At 41.8% G+C, this 20,781-nt stretch overlaps 1 protein-coding gene across 2 annotated transcripts in view; it reads left to right on the top strand.

Moving 5' to 3' along the window:
* The first annotated feature begins 3,692 nt into the window (after positions 1-3,692).
* HNF4A (hepatocyte nuclear factor 4 alpha) overlaps positions 3,693-20,781 on the top strand; it is a 519,025-nt gene continuing 501,936 nt past the window's right edge. Inside the window, exon 1 of one of the 2 annotated variants that reach the window (XM_078651943.1) lies at positions 3,693-3,778. In XM_078651943.1, the coding sequence (XP_078508069.1) occupies positions 3,730-3,778 (49 nt within the window). In that variant the 5' untranslated portion in view covers positions 3,693-3,729. The remainder of the gene's footprint in view (positions 3,779-20,781) is intronic. The other variant, XM_078651940.1, reaches the window with a different exon arrangement.

Below are 20,781 nucleotides of genomic sequence, written 5' to 3'. Positions count from 1 at the left end.
TGGCTGGTGGGGATGTTGTCACGGGTGGGGTGCTTTAGAAGAAGGTCCACAGGGGGACACTCTCATGCTGTGGGGAGTTTTCTAGTTCTTCATCAGCAATCTTTCTAGGCATGCTTCTATGTCTTCATCTTGATCAACCCTGATTCATAGTGCTTTATTAAGGATCTGTAGAAATTTCTCAACATCCACATTTTCCTGGGGCCATTTGTGGTATGATTTTTCTGTGTCACACTCCCAGGTTTTTGAGGTAGTCCCTAAAGTCTTGGCCTTAAAATGGGGGGTCGTTGCCCATTTTGACCTCTTCAAATCTGGATCAGATGTTCTTTTCTTGTAAACAGATCCAACCATTTTGGTTTAAAATGCAATGGAAGATACATAAAGTTGTGTAAGTATCTTTTAGTATCAACTTCCTGACAATTGCGCTGGGAATATCTGCAAACTCAATTTCATCATATCTACCCACTAAAAATTCATTATTCCCTGATCTATTTCTAACCCTTGGTACTGAAGTCACCCTGATTGAATGGGAATCAACATCCAAGATCTCTTTTAAAAAATGGTGATCTATGCTTTGCGACACTAGAAGTGTGGACAACATAATGTATTCAAAACTACACTTACCTCATAGCGCAAGACAACTATGGGACCGTCTTGATGAATACCTACAGAAGTGCAAGCCCCCATAGTCATATCCTTCGTTAGAAACCCCAAACTTAAGGTTGCTGATATATGATAGCTATTATCAGACCAGACTCACTGACATTACATTAGTTAGCTCATAAGAATTTGTAAGCTTTGTTTAAAAGATAGTTCCTAGGTGGACTGATTACCAGAGCATAACACACTTTCTCCATCTCCCCTACTTTTATTCTTGTCTGACTTTCTTTCACTTTATATATTTTTGGTGTACTTCTAGTGAATGCTAAGATCGTCTAGCTATCGGTGGAATTTGCTTCCTATACTGAATCCCTATTGTATATTGTACAGTTCTTCCATATCTGAATAACTGCTTTGTGGTACTCCACTTATATTTGTTATTTTGTAGCAGAATGTGATACAAGCTCTAACCTAACCCCAAAATGCACACACTGATGTATGCTGGTCTATTTTAAGTGTATCCTGCATTTTGGATATAAAACTTAATAAAAATTGTAGAACATAGACTATTTCAATCCAAAATCCTTCCAAGATCGCACATTTCCAAATTCTCATGTTTGCAGATCCTCTTCTCGACAGCATACCTTGTGCACAGAAACAGTAGTAGCTGATAATTCTTCTCACAGTTCTCTCAAAATGTGATATTAAAATTAATATTTTGTCTGTGTCCAAATTAAACGAATTTATGCCAATGTAATTGTGACGATCGTGTGAAATTGAACCAAATTCCTATAAAACACGAATCTTGAATTCAACTTGATGATTGGCTGAAAAGTCACTCCAGGTCCACGTTATGCTGATTTTGATGGTACTGAGATGAAACACAGAATGCATCACTTAGTCAAGCGTTTCCAAACAAAAATTAGTAGTAATTTATTTTGCATCAATGTTAGCTCTAATATATTTGACATTGAAACTATGTGCCCCCTAGTTTAGTCTTGGGAGTTGCAAGTGACAGAGAAAACGTGAATGATAAGTCACACTTGTGTAAAGTTTTGCAGAAACATTGTATACAGTCTGTGTTGGCCTTTGGCTAACCCTTTTACTCCTAACCTCTGGCAGGTGTTCCACTTTAACTGTTTATGACACAGCAACACAGACTTAGATTACAGATAAGGCCTTCCAGGCAACCACACCTAGGCTAACTTTTGCTTCTCTGGTATTGACATGGCTTAGGATCTACTCCTATGTGGTATTGCTCACATCTTTATATCCCAGGCTGTTCTGAGTGTTACTCCAGAGCCATACACACTCCTGTCTCACAATTTGCAAGATGCATGGGTAATTTGAGTGTGATTCACTAAACCTTTGCATACCGATGTTCAACTTACGTGAGCTAAAAGTACCCTCCGAGGGCACAAATGGTAGAACCTGATTTATGGAATGAAGATATGTAGATAGTTATGCCTGAAAATTGAACCTACCATCTTAGGAAACTCACCAGTATTGAGGAACATCAGCAGTCAGGCTTCGGGTTGGGAGTTAGAGGGCTTGTCACAATACCCAGGGAAGGAGCAGGCAGTGGCCGTTGTCAATGAGCGTAACATTTAAAAAGTCATATTTTTGTGGTCAGTCATCAATATTCCCAGTGATTTTCATACCCAATGTGCTCACTTAACTTTAGGGACAGTAAAAGAGAGTTGCAAAATTGAGAAACATCCACACAGACCCAAATTTACTGGGGGTGGGGAAAAAAGGAATTTCACCACCTGGAAAAATAGTTTATATGTGGAAAAGATAGAACAACCTTAAGGCACCTTTGCACTTAAATTCTCATCGGAAAGCACTCAGGTTTGCCAGGTCCACGTGTTAATAGCTCATCCAATGCAGGCTTTGTCTTTGCCTTTTGATACTTGTAGTTTTGAATTTCCAGTTAGGATTTCGTGGCTACAAACATCCGATTGCAAATAAAAAAAACTGCAAATCAGCTGTTACTCACGCACCGGCCTGGGAAACGTGGGGGCTCAGTCACGTGAAGATGATTAAAACGGTAAAAATTGAATTACATATATTTAGATGTGCCTGTCCTCCTAAAGTTGCTCCTTTTTTGAGAACGTAATTTTTCGGTTCTGATGTAATCCAACATTTCAGCAGATGTGTGCGAAGTTTTTGCACGGACTCCCAAAAAAAAGTCTTGTGCGGGCCCCACAGTACACGATCACCTGTTTCTAAGTTTAAAAATATCCTCCAAGAAGGAGAAAACATAGACGCTCTAGCATTTTCCGCCATCTAGTGGTAGAGCCATATTATCTGACTCATTATTATTAACTAGAGCAGACTTGGTTACAATACTCTAAATATATTTTGCAGCGCAAGCAGGGGCCCTATAAACGCACAGTACCTTTGGACTAAAACCCCAAATGCCCCTTTGCCCCCACTTCTGACGTCCCTGCAAGTCACCTGGACTTGAAGGAGGCTGCAGCACCCGAGCCCTGTTCTGACTGCTCAACCAGAGCACCTGTTTAGGGAAGCATGAATCCAGTTAGGGCCTGTTAGCTGGACCATAAAATTACCTGACACGCAAGGCGAACGACAACCTCAATCGGCAGCGAGAGAGAGGCAAGCAGACATGGGAACTGTCATAAGAACTTCCTTAATTGCAGTGTGATTGCAGGGCAGCCATGCAATTCACACAGGAAAGGAGAAGTAGGGTTACTTTGTTAGTAAGCTCCAGTGAGCTTATAAATAATACCACCTGAAAGCAGAAAGTATTCTAAAGATGAAAAGACAGATAGAGAAGCTGTCATGTCTGGTCTCCTTGCTCCTACTGGCATTCATTTGTTGAAACAAGGTGTGAATTAAACCTGAAACACTGCAGTAAAAAGTCATGTTTGAGTTTCTAGCCTGGCAGTTACTATAGCTACGGCTACCTTGCAGGCTGGTTTCCATAAGAGATTGGTTACTATTTAACATCTCCACCCACATTAGTCCTGATTAGGAGAATCAATAAGATAACAGGCGGCTCACGCTTCCCTCCCTTTTTTTATAATACCTGGCCTCTTTTCCGCAGAACTTTTTTTGTTATGCTTTCTCAGTTTTCGTCAAACATTTTGGTGGATTGGCAGTTGAGACATGGTCAACGTTAACGCGCAAGTCAATTCGAATATGGATGTTCCATATGGTGAGTACGATTCCTCCTTCGCGATTGCTCTTTTTTGTACTGGATCTTTTCAGCTGTTGTGGTTGGTGTACGTGTTAGAATTCAGAATGAGAAAGGCTTAGAAGGGACTTGGATGTAAAATATCTTTAAATCCCATTTTAAGGAAGAGTTTGTAGCAATTGATATTCAAGTACAATATAAATGTTCAAATTCTCTATGTGGATCTGGAATCACACCAAACTGACATATTGTTCAAACAACAACGCTTAATGATGTTTGTGTTTTGTTGCTAAAGGTGTAAGCGCGGCTTCCTACAGGCAGCGTGGTCAGTCAATGTCTAACTTAGACTTTGGTCGGTTGTCATACTGTGGGACTGTTCCAGGTTGCTATCAGACACACGCGTAGAAAGCGAAATATTAGTTGTGGCACTTGTAGTTCAACAACTTGTGTGGGCACCTCATATGTCACTTACATTTTGCCTTGATAACACGTGTTGTTAGCTGAGCTACTGATATGAGAAACCAGGTGGTAGTAAGCACTACATAAAAGATTTAAAATAATTACCACTGCCCGAAAGGTGAAAGCACATTAACACTACCTCTCGAGTTTTTAAGTTTTTTCAAAATCTTTACATGTTTCTTAAACTAACATAGGTAGCCATTGTGATCCAAAGTTTACAGTGTTATACATGTGCTGCAGGCCTCCGAAATTAATTGAAAAATCTAATAGATTGAGTTATCTTTCATGTTCCACGAATTCATTATTTGTTAGATTGCAAGTAACCACCCCTTCTTAGGCTTCTTTATTTTCCCAATGTATAGTATTCATAACTGTGTGGTAAGCAGAAAGATGTCTAATGCAAAAGACAAGCACTGTTGAACCCTCCCGACTTCCGAAGGCTTTTTTTCAGGAAGTTGAGATTGTGTTTTGTATTAGTGAGAGATAGAGTTTTCCATGCCAGAAATGTAACTTTAGGACACTTTTATTTTAGTGCTAAATATTGCATGTATTATTTATGTTTCTTCTGTCAGCTAATTTGTTATTTGTTTAATGCCCATTAGATTAGACAAATCGAAGGTCTACATTAATCAGAAAATATTTGAAAATCGTTGTCATAGTTTGGAAATGGCTTAGTTGTTGTCTGTATTTGTTTCATTATGTAGAGGCTGTTTTTTAGTTTATGTCATGTTCTGTACTATAAGGCTCCTAGATGCTAGGTTAAGGTGTGGCATTTTGTTTACACCAGATAGATAGCTGTAGAGACAATATGAAAGTGTGTACCTAATTATCACATATTAGAACAGTGCCTTGTACCCCAGTTTTATGGAGCGGTGGGAATAATATAACAATGTCAGAGGCCAGCACACACACGATGCAAAGCACACATTTTGTGATACAGATAAACATAATCTGGAAAACAAGTTAAGGAGGGAAACAGTAATTCGAAGAATAATTGCTGACAAACGAGGGAACGCCACTGAAGGCCACGGTGCTCTCTGTTTCTGTAAAAGCAGAGGTTTTGGTTTGCTATATCATTGCAATATTAAGTGTAACTACTGGGAAAAGTTGAATTTGTGCTTGGAATTTCTAAATCCGAATTCACGAAATTGGCATTTGTGGATTGTCCTGACTTTAGTTTCCACTCTAGTGTAAAAATGTATCAGTATGCTGGATTTTCTGTAATGTTATGTTCTATTGTTAGGGGTGAAAGCAGCAATGTTCCCACATCAGGAGCAAAGGGAATTACCTGAGAATGTTATGCAAGTAGAACAACAGGAATGAGCTCGATTTTATGATTAGTTAAATGCAAGATCTGGAAAAGAAACGTGGGTCTCCATCACATACATTTAGAACAGTGCCAGAGAGTTTTGCCCTGGCCGACCTGTTCAAAACATAGCTTTTCAGCCCATAAGTGCATTTATTTGTTGGTCTTGCCCTCATCCCTGCAAATGTCAGGGCCACATTGTCTGGCACTGGTGCAGATTTCTGTTCTGTGACTCTGGGTTTTTGTAATTCATTAAATAATAAGCAGAAAATGGGCTGAAGTTAATAACCAGTTTCCCTACCTATCCCACGGATTTTCCAAAAATGTATTTGTGAGTAGTTTGCGCAGTCTTATTCAGTACCAGATCTACTGTAATAGCTGGACCCAAAATGTCCAATGCTTATTAGAGTTAGCTCATACATCAATATTGCATTGAGTTATCAGAAAATATTTCACCGTCTTGGGGAAGCAACTATCTTTAAAGTACATTTAACAGTCCCAAACTCAAAAACCATGAGTTAAATCTAGTGTCTGGAAAATTCACTTGTTTGTCTGAGTTCTAAGGTTTCCAAATGTAACGGCACAATAATCTCAAAAATGGTAATAGTTTCTATTACATTCTTTCTAATACTCAATAGAACTTTTACCACAACTTTTACTGGAAGTGAGTGAATGGCTGCCTCTCTTTCACTGCCTCCTTTATATAGAGAAAACCAGAGAAGACATTTTTTCAATTTAACTTTTGAAGCTATTTAATACAGTGCATTCTCATTTACAAACTTTTTTATATGTTGAGAATATTTCTATTTGTGGTCCTTTGTTTAAAATACATTTCTTTCTGGGTGGACATATGTTATAGTGAGGCAATGGGTTAGTGTTTGAAATCTGAAAAAACATCAAAATGCACAGTGTAAATATTATCACAGTTTGCAATAATTTACTGATTAATGTATTTGGTGGGAGGATGCTAATGGATCATCAGTACCAATCACCCATCACCCGCCCCCCCCACATCAAGTGAGATTGGTAATGATGCCCAGAAACTCCTACTACCACCCATGTGTACAGGCCCTAAATAGAGGGTCTGTAGGCAATAGATGACATGGAGATGAAATACTGCCGTACTAATTCATAAACGTAAGAAATCCAAAAGGAATACTGAGGTGGGAAAAGGATTTATGACTGAAATTATAGGCTGTGAACATTAGAAAATATGAGGAATAGGTTAAAAAGTAAAATTCATGCATCACCAATGAAAGCAATTGACACCAGCCACTAAAAGGGAAGTCTTTGAAGGTCTTCTACCACAATATTACATTTGAAATATTGTCTGGCCAAAATCTGTTCAGAATATCAACTACCACAATTTTGTGAAATTAAGTATGGAAACAGATGTATAGATTCAATATTCTTAACTCCACAAGTATGTACTGTGAGGATATAGATATATCATTGTTTTATATAGACTTGGACTTAAGTATAAAAAACTTACCATCTCCTCTGTATACTTTCCTTCACAATATTTATGCAGTAGATATACTGGATAATATTATTGTAGAACAGTAGTTTGTAACTTAACATTGTAACAGCCATCCATCACTGGACCTATTTTAGTGTACGGGAAAGGTAAATGTAAATGTCAGAATTTGTAAAGCGCACAGCTACCTCCACCAGAGGTGTCCCGGCGCTGTCCGTATACCGCTTAGGAACCCTTCCTGGCTTTCCTGGGAACCCCACAGGTGCAGCCAGGCATCCCAGCACTTTTGGGGCCGTTGTGGAGAATAAGCAAGCTATTGCCCAGAGTTGCAGTGTGGGACCCATGATCAGAACAGGCACGGAGGCGAGAATATCCAGTCAGGGGAATTAATGAGCCGGAGCCCCGCTGAGGCAGGAATCGAACCCTGGTCCCTGGCCAGAGTTCTGCATCAAGGTCTGCCTGCTCTAACCATTGAGCCACACTTCTCCACATTGAGCCGCACTTCTCCACGAACATGTGAACAACAGATGCCTAATATTGTGCTGATGATGTATGAAAATTCTCCAATCTATGGTGTAGACTCTGCCAGAGGAGGTTTGCCGGAATGCCTTTTGGATTGAGACACCATGCTGTCTTGTGCTCCTCTTCTATCACTCGACAATAATGCTCATAGAGATAACAGTGCCAAGTCCTATTTCTGTCACTTGTACCATGTCCAATTTGGGAAGATGATGCGGTTGTGTTGCAGTAATAAAAAGTTCACTTGGAATCTAGTACTGCTTCTCTCTTTCTGCTGCCACTAACAATTCTTAAGTTTGTCAATGAGTACACAGTACCGGGCTTGGGCCAAATTTAAATGATAGTATTTTGCATAATTTCAGGAATTTCCCATTACACTTGTTACACGAAATTTCCAACTCTACACTACTAAATCTTTACAGCAAATACACAGAAAGAACAGAACGTGAGCAGCTGTTGTCCCTGGTGATTGTGTTATTTGGCACTATTTATCAGCTCAAAATGGGTTATAAAAAATTGACATGAGGATATATTTAAATAATAATATAAAGCACTGAATGGCAGACTCACATTTTACCTAATTATGTGTAGTTTTGCTGACATTTTGAATAATTACAGAAAAGGAAATTAAGTGAATTTTGCACACCCCTACTCAGAACCAAGGGAGGGGGTGAGAAAAACGCAGAGGGGCTTATTTATAAGCCCCTTGCGCCGGTCGTCAACTTTTTGTGACGCTCCGATGGCTCATGAGCCTGCTCCATATTTTCCAGGTATCACTAAGCCACTTTTTTGGGCATAATGCTGCCTTGCTCGTTCCCTTTAATGCTGTTTTCTGCATCAAAGAGGTGTGCAATGGGTGTTGCTGGGGGCATTCCCAGCAACATCCAGGGCTTTTTGACACTGCCCCAGATTTACTAGGAGTCGTAACTCTGACGCAGAGCTAAAAACTTATGTCTCCCTAGGGGAGGCGTAAGGGAGGCACAACAAGAAGAAATATCTTTAATTCTCCTTGTTTATCCTTTTTCTATGTGTACTGAAGAGGAAAAAGCGTCTTGTGATTGGTTTTGTGCAAGAAGGTTTTTGAATGTGCCGTATCTGGTAGATACAGCGCATTCCTGCCCTTTTCTTTTGCTCTAGGGCGGCACTGCCCTTCAGCAGAAACTCATAAATGAGGCCCAGAGTTCCAAGCAAACCCCTGACCCATTAAAGCGGATGCATGACGTTACAACGCATGCTATTACAACGCATGCCTTTACGACGCAAGTTTTACAACGCAAGTTGTTACAACGAGTTGCGTTGGGGGGCGCTGGATAGTGAATAGTTTAATTTACTATTCCAACTCCAGTCCCCGTGGATAGTAGGGAAAGTGTTGGAAACTATTCCCTATCCTAGAGCGCCCCCAGCGCAAGTCGTTGTAAAAGTTGCATTGTAATGGTTGCGTCGTAAAGGTACTTCATTGTAAAAGTTGCGTTGTAAAGGATGTTCCCCCATTAAAGCACGTATCTCCTGTTGTGTGATGCAGCTAGGGGCATGTGAATCGTCCTTGAGGGCCTGGCCGCTGCTGGTAAAGCATGCTTTTTTGGGGGTAGTATGTAGCACTCTGGAAGGTTATTTGCAGAGGAGGGTTTACATTCAGGATAGGGCTGACATGCCCCACCAATTAAAGGAAAAGGCTCCTGTCACTGACGAAAAACAGATGTGCATTTAAAACCAGGAAGAGCCACCCACCCAATGAAACGAGCGCTGACTGGGATGAGCTGCAACATCAAAATTAGAGGCACATCACAGAAACACACTTACTAAAAGGACAAAGGGAGACCTATTTAAAGATTAAAGACATATGATGCACCTTATGACAAAATGAAACTGTTAGGATATTGTTTAAGGAAAAAGTGTGGAAAACTGGGAATAATTTTAGATACTTAATTGAGATTGTGATGTATTCCTATAGGTTCTGTATCGATCCCCCTGTTCCTGACCCTGTTCTGGTTAACAAGTTAACTAGCAGCCATCCCATGATGCAGAAACCGTTATCTGATTAAGCCACACCACGGCACAGGAACGCGTTATCTGATTAGGTCATAACGCTTGCCATCTAATTAGGCAAGCAATATTCCTCCAGCCCCTGATAAGGCATACGGAGTTCTCAAAACAAATCAAACCTATGACAACCTGGGAAAAACCCTGCGGCCATTGTTTTGATTTCACCGAGAACTTCAGCAAAAGAATGTGCTAACGACCAGTTCGTTTGACATCCTTATTGACGTATCTATGTCCATCCTTACGTCAATCTCGGCACCTTACAGGTATAAATATTACCGATATTGCCTTAAGCAAACACACGCGGTGGTGACGAGATCGGAGCAGCCAGACTTGCCGAAGCCCAGCACAGAGCGGACCCCGCTGGCGCAGCCCCGCCTTCCTGACGCGCTGAGAAGCACACGCTGCCTTTCTCCTGCCGAGAAATCCAGCTCCGGCGCTTCCAAGCAGCCCTTGCAGGCAGCCTGGAATATCGAGACCAAAGACGAGAGATACCATCCCTCAACCATCCTAGATTCCAGGTACAGAACTGAATAAGCCCTTGCAGAGAATTCTTGAGTCAGTCACTTGGCAAAAACAAACTTAACTTAAACTGCTACTTTCTATTCCCGCCCACGTATTAGGCTTAGGTCAGGTACACCGGGGTAGGCGTGGTTAGAAGCACCAGTTGAGTACGATTAGTCAAATGTATATCTGTATGTATCTATTTTATCCATTTTAAACCACCATATGGCTTAGAAACCATATAAATGTTTTTACAGTATTATTTTATACTTCTGCTTTTATTGTATGCACTTTACTTAACCATAAGTATTGCGATAATATCGATCCATTTCTCTTGTACGAGAAAAGAGACTGATCAATAAATAACATCTTTTATTGAACACACCCGTCTCTTCCTTTTCTCTACAATCTGGTGAAACTAAGAATGCACATACTGACTGAGTAAAATAAGTTGTCTTTTGTTTTCACACGACTCTAGAGATACACTCTTGATTAGGGGAGAGCAAAGTTGTCATGTTCTATGGTTGTCAATCAATCAATCAATCAATCAAGACATTTATATAGCGCACTACTCACCCGTAGGGTCTCAAGGCGCTAGGAGGGGGGGTGCCGTTACTGCTCGAACAGCCAGGTCTTGAGCTTCTTCCTGAAGGCGAGGTGGTCTTGGGTCAGGCGCAGGTCGGTCGGGAGGGAGTTCCAGGTCTTGGCGGCTAGGTAGGAGAAGGACCTTCCTCCTGTTGTCGCTCTTCGGATGCGTGAGACTTCGGCGAGGGCGTGGCTGGTTGATCTGAGGTGGCGTTTGGGAGCGTAGAAGTTGATTCGGTTGTTGAGGTAGCTCGGGCCTTGGTCGTGTAGGGCTTTGTGTGCGTGGGTGAGGAGACGGAAGGTGATTCTTTTCTTGATGGGGAGCCAGTGCAGGTCTCTCAGATGTCCGGAGATGTGGCTGTTTCGTGGGAGGTCGAGGATGAGTCTGGCTGAGGCGTTCTGTATCCGCTGGAGTCTCTTCTGGAGCTTGGCGGTGGTTCCGGCGTAGAGGGCGTTGCCGTAGTCCAGTCGGCTGGTGACGAGGGCCTGGGTGACGGTCTTCCTGGTCTCGGTGGGGATCCACCAGAAGATCTTCCGTAACATGCGTAGGATGTTGAAGCATGATGAGGAGACGGCGTTGACTTGTCTGGTCATGGAGAGGGAGGAGTCCAGGATGAAGCCCAGGTTGCGTGCGTGGTCCGTTGGTTTGGGTGCGGTGCCCAGGGCGGGGGGCCACCAGGAGTCGTCCCAGGCGGAGGGCGAGGAGCCCAGGATGAGGACCTCCGTCTTGTCTGAGTTCAGTTTCAGGCGGCTGGTAGTCATCCACTCGGCTACATCTCTCATCCCTTCGTGCAGGTTGGTTCTGGCGGCGGCGGGGTCGTTGGTCAGGGAGAGGATCAGCTGGGTGTCGTCGGCGTAGGAGATTATGTTGAGGTTGTGTTTGCGTGCGATGGCCGCGAGGGGGCTCATGTAGACGTTGAAGAGGGTGGGGCTCAGCGAGGATCCTTGGGGGACGCCGCAGATGACTTCGGTGGCCTCTGACTTGTACGGTGGTAGGCGGACTCTCTGTGTTCTTCCGTCGAGGAAGGAGGTGATCCATTCCAGTGCCTTCTCCTGGATTCCGATGTTGCCGAGGCGCTGTACTAGGGTGCGGTGGCCGAAACTAAATCCCTTCTTGTCTATCCAGGGAGGTTCAACTCCTCCTTGCCTATTCGAGAAAGTTTCTAGTGAACTCTGAGCTAGCTGGCAAACCCAAAACTTTAAGTCTAATATCGACAGTAGAAGACCTAGTTAACGTCTGGTCTAGGCCTATACTATTGAAGGTATTATTCCAATGCGCAGAGCCTATTGGGATAATAGGAACTACACTACATGGCGCCCAAACGTTTGGAAAGGCGATAAAACTAACGCAAGACATTAGAGTAACTCAGTCGTGCTTTTTCACTCAGACCCCTTTTTTCCCCATAATACTCCAAAGATGTCTGGAGTGGGTGAAAGGTCATATCCGCCAAACCTCGCAGGAGGAAACTCCTATGTATGGTTCTTGGTTCAATCAACGTTGAAGGATACACTGTTCCAAAATATTGTGCATCTAATCTTTGTTTCCATAAGAAACCTGTTCTGCAAACAAACGGAATAACCTTCTGGACAGTACAATGTCAGACAGTGAAGGAGAAAGAGAGACAGCTAGAATAGCAGCTGAACTAGAAGCAGCTGATAATACTATGCAAGAAGCAGACCCGGATATAATACTCATCCCGGTCAACATAAGAAAATCTATAACTTTAAAACTTATAGAAAATGGACTGACACCTAGAGGTGGCACAGTCATATTCGTAATAGAGGCACACGAATATCGGCAGACAGAGGTATTCTATTCATGGATACACTTTCCAGCAGCAAACGCTGTAACAAAGCACTTCCACTATTACAAAACAGAGGAACCTCCTAATGAGTACACTCCTTTCGAGGAGGTGGAAGTACCACTTAAATTTCAAGAGCACCTGCTCTTGTTTAATGGTGCCCTAAAACACAATAATCACATCACCAGGCTCGGTCCATTAGGTAGACCAGGAGCAACGTGGCCGGTCCTAGCCGGATACACACCACATCCAGACATCGAAAGAATGTCTGCAGCAGATCTTTTAATACAACTAAAACAATTAATAAAAGTACATAGACAATTAGTCCAATATGTAATGCGGACTTCAACAATCCAACCAGCAATTAAAATTCCACAGCTGACCCCTCATCAGGGGAACACAAATAAAATTACACCACAGAACATACAGTCCTGCCTAGGTAAAGTACCAGCTAAACGGGAACAAATACCATTCTGGTTAGCACAAAAAATCACCCAAATAGAGGCGGTGTTTCCAGACACCACCCCGTTAGAGAAACACAGGATTCTGACTATCTGTCTTCCAATGGGAATCGCACCACACGTGGAGGACTGTGACACTTGGGGTACAGTCTTTGCTTCCATTTACACAAAAACGCATGGTGTTCCATCCATCTCAGTAATACCAGATGTGCTAAAACAAATTCAAGATGAATACGGTCCAGAACCCGCTTTAACTCTTGGTATGAAATTACTAAAAGACTTCAAGCAGGTCTCGGCAATACTATTAGCCAACATAAAGGGAGAAGCAGCAAACGTGGCGATCCGCCAAAGGTTAAAAGAGACAGATATAGCAGACCAACCAGCTGAAATTGCCCGAATTATAGAAAAATCCTATGAGGAACTAGGTAGGGATAGTTTAGGTGGAATACCTGTAAAACCCAACTGATTGAAAGTCCTGAAAAAGTATTTTTTTAAAATAATTTAACAACACAAAAAAAGAGCTGGGATGGAAACAAACAATCCAATCCTAAAGAAAAGAAATTCCAGTCCAGAGGAAGGTCTCCTCGGCGGAGAGAAAGATCTCCTGACCAAGGACGCAAGTCTCCCCAAAGTGAGCCCTCTGGGAAAAAATACAACCTTAGAAATAGGGATAATATAAAGAAGCCTGATAGATATCAAGAAATTGATACACGTCCCTCTCAATCTTTTCAGACTTCCTCGCAGAAATCGGAAAGAAGAGGACGATCAGAACACAGGGAAGAGCACGTCAAGTCCAAAGACAAGGAACCTGCTCATCTAAAAAAGAAATTACAATTTCCAAAAAGAAGGTAGCCAGTATTAAAGTAATTAACAATGCCGAGGATACTGAGGACACAACTGAAAAACGGAGAATGGGCTCAGACAATGCTAGACAGCGCAGCAGAAGTGAGCATAGCTCGCAAAGTCCTTATGAATCATCTGGAGACAGTGGACACGAATGAATACCTTCAAGTGGAAACTGCAGACACCAGAGTTAGCAAACCTCACAAAATATATGAAATAACGTTACGTATAGAAGGGGATAAGACTAGAAAAATAAGGGGCCTATTTTGGGATAATCTCTCCAAGGGCTATGACATCCTTCTAGCTGAAAAAGACTGGCCACCAGAGTTTGTCAGGGAGTGCCCTCATGGCGAAGAAATAATTATGCCTGCCTTCTCAAATCATATTCCAATTCATAAAAAATACACACTTGCTAGGAAGTGGGCAGTAGCTCAAGCTCCTGCTTTATATAAAAATCATGTAGGATGGGATGAGGACTCCCCTCCTCACAAAATCCAGTTAAAATCACAACCTACTGCACAAAGACAGTATCCAATCAAGCAAGAAGCTAAAAAACAGGTAAAAGAAATCCTAGATCAACTAGAATACCAGGGGGTGATTGAAACTTGCACCTCACAAATGAACAACCCTTTGTTTCCTGTCTCCAAACCAGACAATTCATATCGTCTAGTTTTGGATTACAGACACCTTAACTCATGTTGCAAAACTTTTGCAGTGCAAAACTCGCATAGTGCTGCACTAATGAATAACATAGTGCGCAAAAAATACAAAACAACATTAGACATCTCTAATGGATTCTTTTGTCAAAATATAGCACCAGAGAGCAGATACTTGTCCGCGTTCTCAATAAATGACGCTCAAAAACAATTCTGTCGGTTACCCCAGGGGTAGAAAAACAGCCCAGGATTATTCTCAGCGAGAGTAACAGAGTTACTACAAACATATGATGACGAAGCATTATCTTATGTCGACGACATATACCTAACAGATGATGACTTGGATACTCACTTGAAGAGAGTGAACACCATAATACTTGGGTTCGCAGCAGAGGGTTACAAATTCAACTTTAAAAAATCTAGAATTGCCCATCTAACAGTCCTGTTCTTAGGATATGAATTATCAAGTGAAGGCAAAAGCCTGGCTGACAATTTCCTAGAGAAATGTGCCGTACTCCAAGCACCTAGAACACTAAAAAACCTACAGTCAATTCTAGGCTTCCTAAATTTCGGAAGAACATACATTGTAAATTACGCAGAAAGGGTCAAACCCCTTTATGATCTAATAAAACCAGATTTTAAAAGAACCAATTGAACTCAAATACACACAGAAATTCTGAGATTCTTACAAACAGACATGTTAATTAAAACAAAATTAGAAACACGTGATAACACACGCAATCTTGTGATTCGAGTCATCCCAGGAAGATGCGGATTCACATACCTGACCTCTAATGAGGGAGAAAAGGTACCGATTGCATTCAAATCACACTTATACACTAAAGCTGAAATGAAATTTAGCCCAACGGAAAAAATTCTTACTGCAACACAGACAGCTATAGCAAAAGAACGAGCCCTGGCACAAGGTAAACGAATAATAATCGTGACACCGATACCAGCCCTAGAGGCGGTAACAAAGGCAAGCATTCCGAATGCGAAAGCACTACATCCAAGGTGGATACAGTGGGCTAATTCTCTTGCCGCAACAGACGTGGTATATGAATTTGATCCCAACTTAAAAACACAAGAATTTCTCCAATACGAATTCGAATGTCCTCCGCCGACCGAATTTCTGCCTCTAGAACATTACGGCTGTATAATATATATACAGACGGATCAGCACAACCCGCAGTGGGGGGTAAACAAGCTTACAGTGCTGCGTGCGCGATTGTTAAAGGTCGCTGGCACGAAGGGAAATTTAAATCAGCGATCACTAAAACACAATCTCTAGGAGATTGTACAGCTCAGCGAGCAGAACTACTGGCATTCAAGATGGCGCTTGAAAATACCGATCGAGAATTCCCCACACTCATAGTGTGCGATTCGTATTATTGCGTTCAGTCTTACGATGAATACTTGCAGATCTGGCTTCAGAATGGTTTTAAGGATGCAAAAGGAGGCACAATAAAGCATAAAATGCTCTGGGAACAAGTAGTTCTTTTACAGAAAGAACTACCAAAGACTCACGTGATACATACACTGAGTCATCAACGTGATGGCGTTCACGTTGCAGGGAATTCATTGGCTGATGAGGCCGCGAAGGCAGCTGTGCAAACGGCTTCCGTAGCTGCCATCACACGGTCAAAAACAAAAATAGACAGCGATATATTACAAACTGTCAGCGCTACAGAAAAAGATTCGATAGAAACACTCCCGAAAGGCTTTCCAGTGAAGTACTCATACATAACTGATGCAAACAATGTTCCGTTTGCTCGAATCCCTGGAGTGGGGGATAGGGCAATTCCAAACATGGAACATAGGTTAGGACTAATCATAGCGGCACACGAAGGGCTTGCTTCTGTACATGCTGGCGTCTCAGCCACAGTATCGTTATTAAAACAGAGATACTGGTGGCCACAAATGAGAAGACAAACACGGAACTATGTTCTAGAATGTGAAATATGTCAAAAAATGAAAGTATCAACAGTGAGACGACCAGCGCAGACGCCCCTTCTAATCTCGGATAAACCATTAGCCTGTGTTTACCTGGACCACTGTGGTCCCTTACAAAGGGATGGTAACTATAAATATATCTTGGTTGCAGTGGATTCATGCACGAGATTCATATGGATGTGGCCCCAGCGATCGGCTGACGCCAGAACTGTTATAAAAGATTTGCGAGTCTTTATCGGCACATACGCAATTGGCATGCTGCATTCTGACCAGGGTCCTGCTTTTAGCTCTAGAGCTTATAAGGAGGCCATGACCAGCATGGGCATTGCATTGCGGTATTCTTGTCCATTTCATCCTGAGGGTAACGGAATTGTAGAAAGAAAAAACCGTGACATAAAGCAATCTATAACAGCGAAGGTATTAGGTTCGGGAGCTGGGTGGGTCAAACATCTAATAAGTGTCCAACGTAGTCTAACCAACCTGCCAAGAAATTCTCTGAAGGGATTCAGTCCGTACGAATTGTTGTTTGGGACTAGGATGATGGTCTTAGATCTTGACAGTCAGACTTCAGTGGTGAAGGAAAAAAGCTTTGATATCAAAGATCGTTTGGCTATTTTGCAGGACTTAAACGAAACAAGAAAAGACCTGAGCAACATAAAGTTGAAACAGCAGCCAACAACCACTGAAGAACCACCACCTGTCCCAGCAAGACCTGTCTGGATTCCAAAAGTCGGGGATCTAGTCAGAGAAAAGATCGCGGTAAAGAAGGAATTTGGGCCTTCTTACAGAAAAGCAGTTCCTGTCTTGTCTATCAACGGGACAAGATCAGTTGTACTACCGCCGCTTGCTGGTAAAAAGGAGAACCGAGTTGTATCCATCGACCTGGTAAAACCACAATCATGTGGCCGATAACAAACAGTAGGCCAAGTGGACTCCCGATAAGTAGTAGAACACCAAGGTTTGCTACAAATACAGAGGTCCTAACTAAGAGGCTAATCACATTCGAAACGCCTTCAGAACAACAACAAGGACTATGCAACAATGCATTGGAACTCACACCTCTAAAAACCCAAATAAAAACACTTAGTAGAGACACACCAACCTACAATGAAGTAACAGACGAATATGCAAGAAACAGAAATCCTGAAGCAATTGGAACAATTGACAGAACGGCATCCGGCTACTTCATAAACTTCAATGATTCCTCTGAAGACCTCAGTGAATCAAAAACACAGCCATCAACAAAAACCTTTAAAGATAAAGCTAAGGAACTTTTGAAACAACTGAAAGAAACCTATCTGATTTCTCCATGGATTGAATTTTGGGTGGCCTTTGGTGCATTTATCCTCATACTTTGGCTCATCATGGTACTATGCTTGGGACGCTTCATTGAGGGAAAATATGCTAAAATGGACACAGCAAGCCAGAAAATCAACTTGATCCTCAAGCCACACACGTCTTCACACGTCGAGAAAAGAGAACTTTCTTCAGTCAACTTCACAGCCAATCCTATACCGGGTGGCGTAGCATGGGACAACACTGACTATGAAATTTATGGTCCGGTTGAAATCCTGAAATATCCACACCAAATCAAGATCTCGTTGAGTGACTTTGTAAAACCAAGCTCATTTGCTGATGATTGGGACTTTGAAAGTATAAATGATATGATGTCTGACCTAGTGATGTCTGCTAAATTTACCAAACATGATTATTTGCAGGGTTCGTCTAATTATGATAGTATGTACTGTTACAACCACTATGGTAACCATTTTCTACATAAATCTGCACAACCTAGAAATGTTTTAAATTATAATCAATGGGAACATTGTGCAACCCCTCCAAAAGGAAGCTCAAGAACCTTTTATGACAAATATTCATATTTTTCAGGGTTCAACACAAGTAATGCTGAAACATTTTATTTCAAATTGTCAAATAAGACAGGAACAAAAACCATGCTTACAAACACGAAATTGATATATTCGGACTCATTTTTTGAACAAATGAATACATTTGGTTTTGATTATTGGGACAAAAATGTTGAAGTAAAAAGTGTTTGGGGTACAAAAGAATGGCAAGTACAAGGTATAGAATCATTGTTTAGAGCCTGCATGATCCCAGAACAAATTATATTTTTGAATGACACTGTTCAACAAACTACCTGTCTTGGCCTAGCCAAAATCAAAGACTTAAATAAACCGTCTATTCCAAAGCCAACAATGAACAGCAATAGCTCTACAGATGAAGAGATAGACGTAAACTATGTATTAAACCAAAACAGAACACATCCTGATTGGAAACAATGGTTAATCTGGCCCACAGATACTAATAACTGTCAAGACAGATTCCTGAACAAAACACAGGGGTTCACATTGACCAGGCCAGACCCTAGATATTCCCAAAGACAACACCCAGGGATCATTACCACCTACAGTGTGGGCAAACTCTGCCTTCAATGGCTACAAACTTCCACACTGACAGAAATTAAGCAACACCTAACTTTACTTACTGATGGTGCTGACTTGCGTGATTTCATTATGGGACCGCGCAAACAGCGTCAAAAACGCTTCATAGCAGCCTCTATATATGCAGCTTACAACGAGGCCTGGAAGGTAACTCAAATTGAGACAGCAGAAAGTATAGGGGAAATTGACCGTATTAATTTGGAAAAATCACTTTCTGTAGTGGACAATGGGTTAATGACTCTGTCCTCCAGAATCTTTTCATTGGACAGCATTGTGTCTTCAGCAATCGACATAATATCGCAAGACTTACTGTTGTTACAACACGGTCAGTCTCAATTGCGTTCTATTGTACAGCTTGGCTGGACGTTACAAAATCTGCGTTCAGGCTATGTGCCTTGGCGTTTAATCAACACAACATCACTATTCAATATCTTTAACCTTACTGATAAACAAATCAGTATGGCACAGAAGGGTGATGATTATACAATCCTGAGCATTGAGAAACTCGAGAGATTACCAGTGACAATGTCAGAACGACCTGTCAGTGAATGGATAATACATGGGATAATTAATATTCCAATATCTACCTTCAGGGTTCAATACTGCCAAAAATATATACAGGCTGGCATGTACGAAAAATTGGGAAAAGGGTACATTAAGTCAACTTGGAACTTGCCCTATTCACATGCATGTGTCAGTAATAAAGGACAGAAAGTGTTTCTTAGTGGCAATAATTGTGCGATGTCACTAAGCGGTACACTTCTGTGTAATGGAATTAGTTTGCATGGAGCCTGTGAAGGGAACTCAAATAACCTTTCATGTCACCAGCTAGGCACACCTGCAACTCAGATAGAACCATTCTTTAAAAGACTCTATAACGGGAGTTACATTCTAATTGTGGATCGCAGATGTTGTAGTTTACTGCCCGGGGTTCCTTATCTCATAAGTACGACTGCGAAGGTCATGTGCTGTGGACGCTTATTGTTCCCCAGCTCCTTTCCAGACAGGGAGGCAAGGACATGGCCTAACTTAAAAATTACTTCTATTCGAATTGATACTTTAAGCAGAATGAAAACAGTGCTTCTTCAGACGCCGACTAGGCTCACGTCATCAAAAGAAACGTATGATCTCCTAGTCGCAAGGACGACTGCAGAGATTCACTCATTGTTATCAACTAATTCCCCCATACATTTCGCAGAAATCCTGAATGAAATCTTAAATATTTCTGATACCAGTGGAGTCTCAAATGTATTTAAGACAGTATTTTCGATGGCATTAACACCATTCAAAGCCATACTGGGTATTTTTCCAGACTTCGTCCATTCGATTTTTGGCGGACTTCCCCTCATTTTGGGACTAATTGCAGGAATCCTATTCTTGGTCCTTATATTTCGTTATGGCAAACCATGTCACAGACAAAACACCTGCGACAAGGGAAGAAACAATCCGAGCCATTGGATACCGGGATCGGATATCAAAAATCCTGGGACTTTCCCGGCTTAGAGACCTAAACATGACTTGGTTTCTTTCATTTCGACCAATGTGGCATCGATGTGTTTTACCTGTATTAAGGTGCATGCTGTGCGGAGAAGAATGCGTGTTAGACACCTGTCTGACGCTACAATCGGATGCGCCAATGGATGCAGAAACATTGTTGGGTCCGGTAACGGCTCATGCATTGTGCTGCCCTCAACGGCTGCCAATCCTGATGACGGTATTCGTGGAAACTTCACCACTACGATTGAGGGGTAGTGAAGTTCAAGATGAAAGCAGCATCGATCAGGTACGACCTTCTGTCAGCAATACTAATCAAAACGTCAATGGAGACAATCATGCACATGAATGCATGGTTACATCTTTTTCCGAGTTAGTGGAACTTTCGCAGGAAGCTGTTGACAGCTTTTTCGACAGTCTCAATGATATGATGTTCTCACCAGAGCAGAAATAACGACTTTTG

This window comes from Lissotriton helveticus, chromosome 7 (assembly GCF_964261635.1).
Source record: "Lissotriton helveticus chromosome 7, aLisHel1.1, whole genome shotgun sequence".
NCBI classification, from domain to species: domain Eukaryota; kingdom Metazoa; phylum Chordata; class Amphibia; order Caudata; family Salamandridae; genus Lissotriton; species Lissotriton helveticus.
Note: the sequence above shows the minus strand (reverse complement) of the source record. Positions and strands in the feature narration are given on the sequence as shown.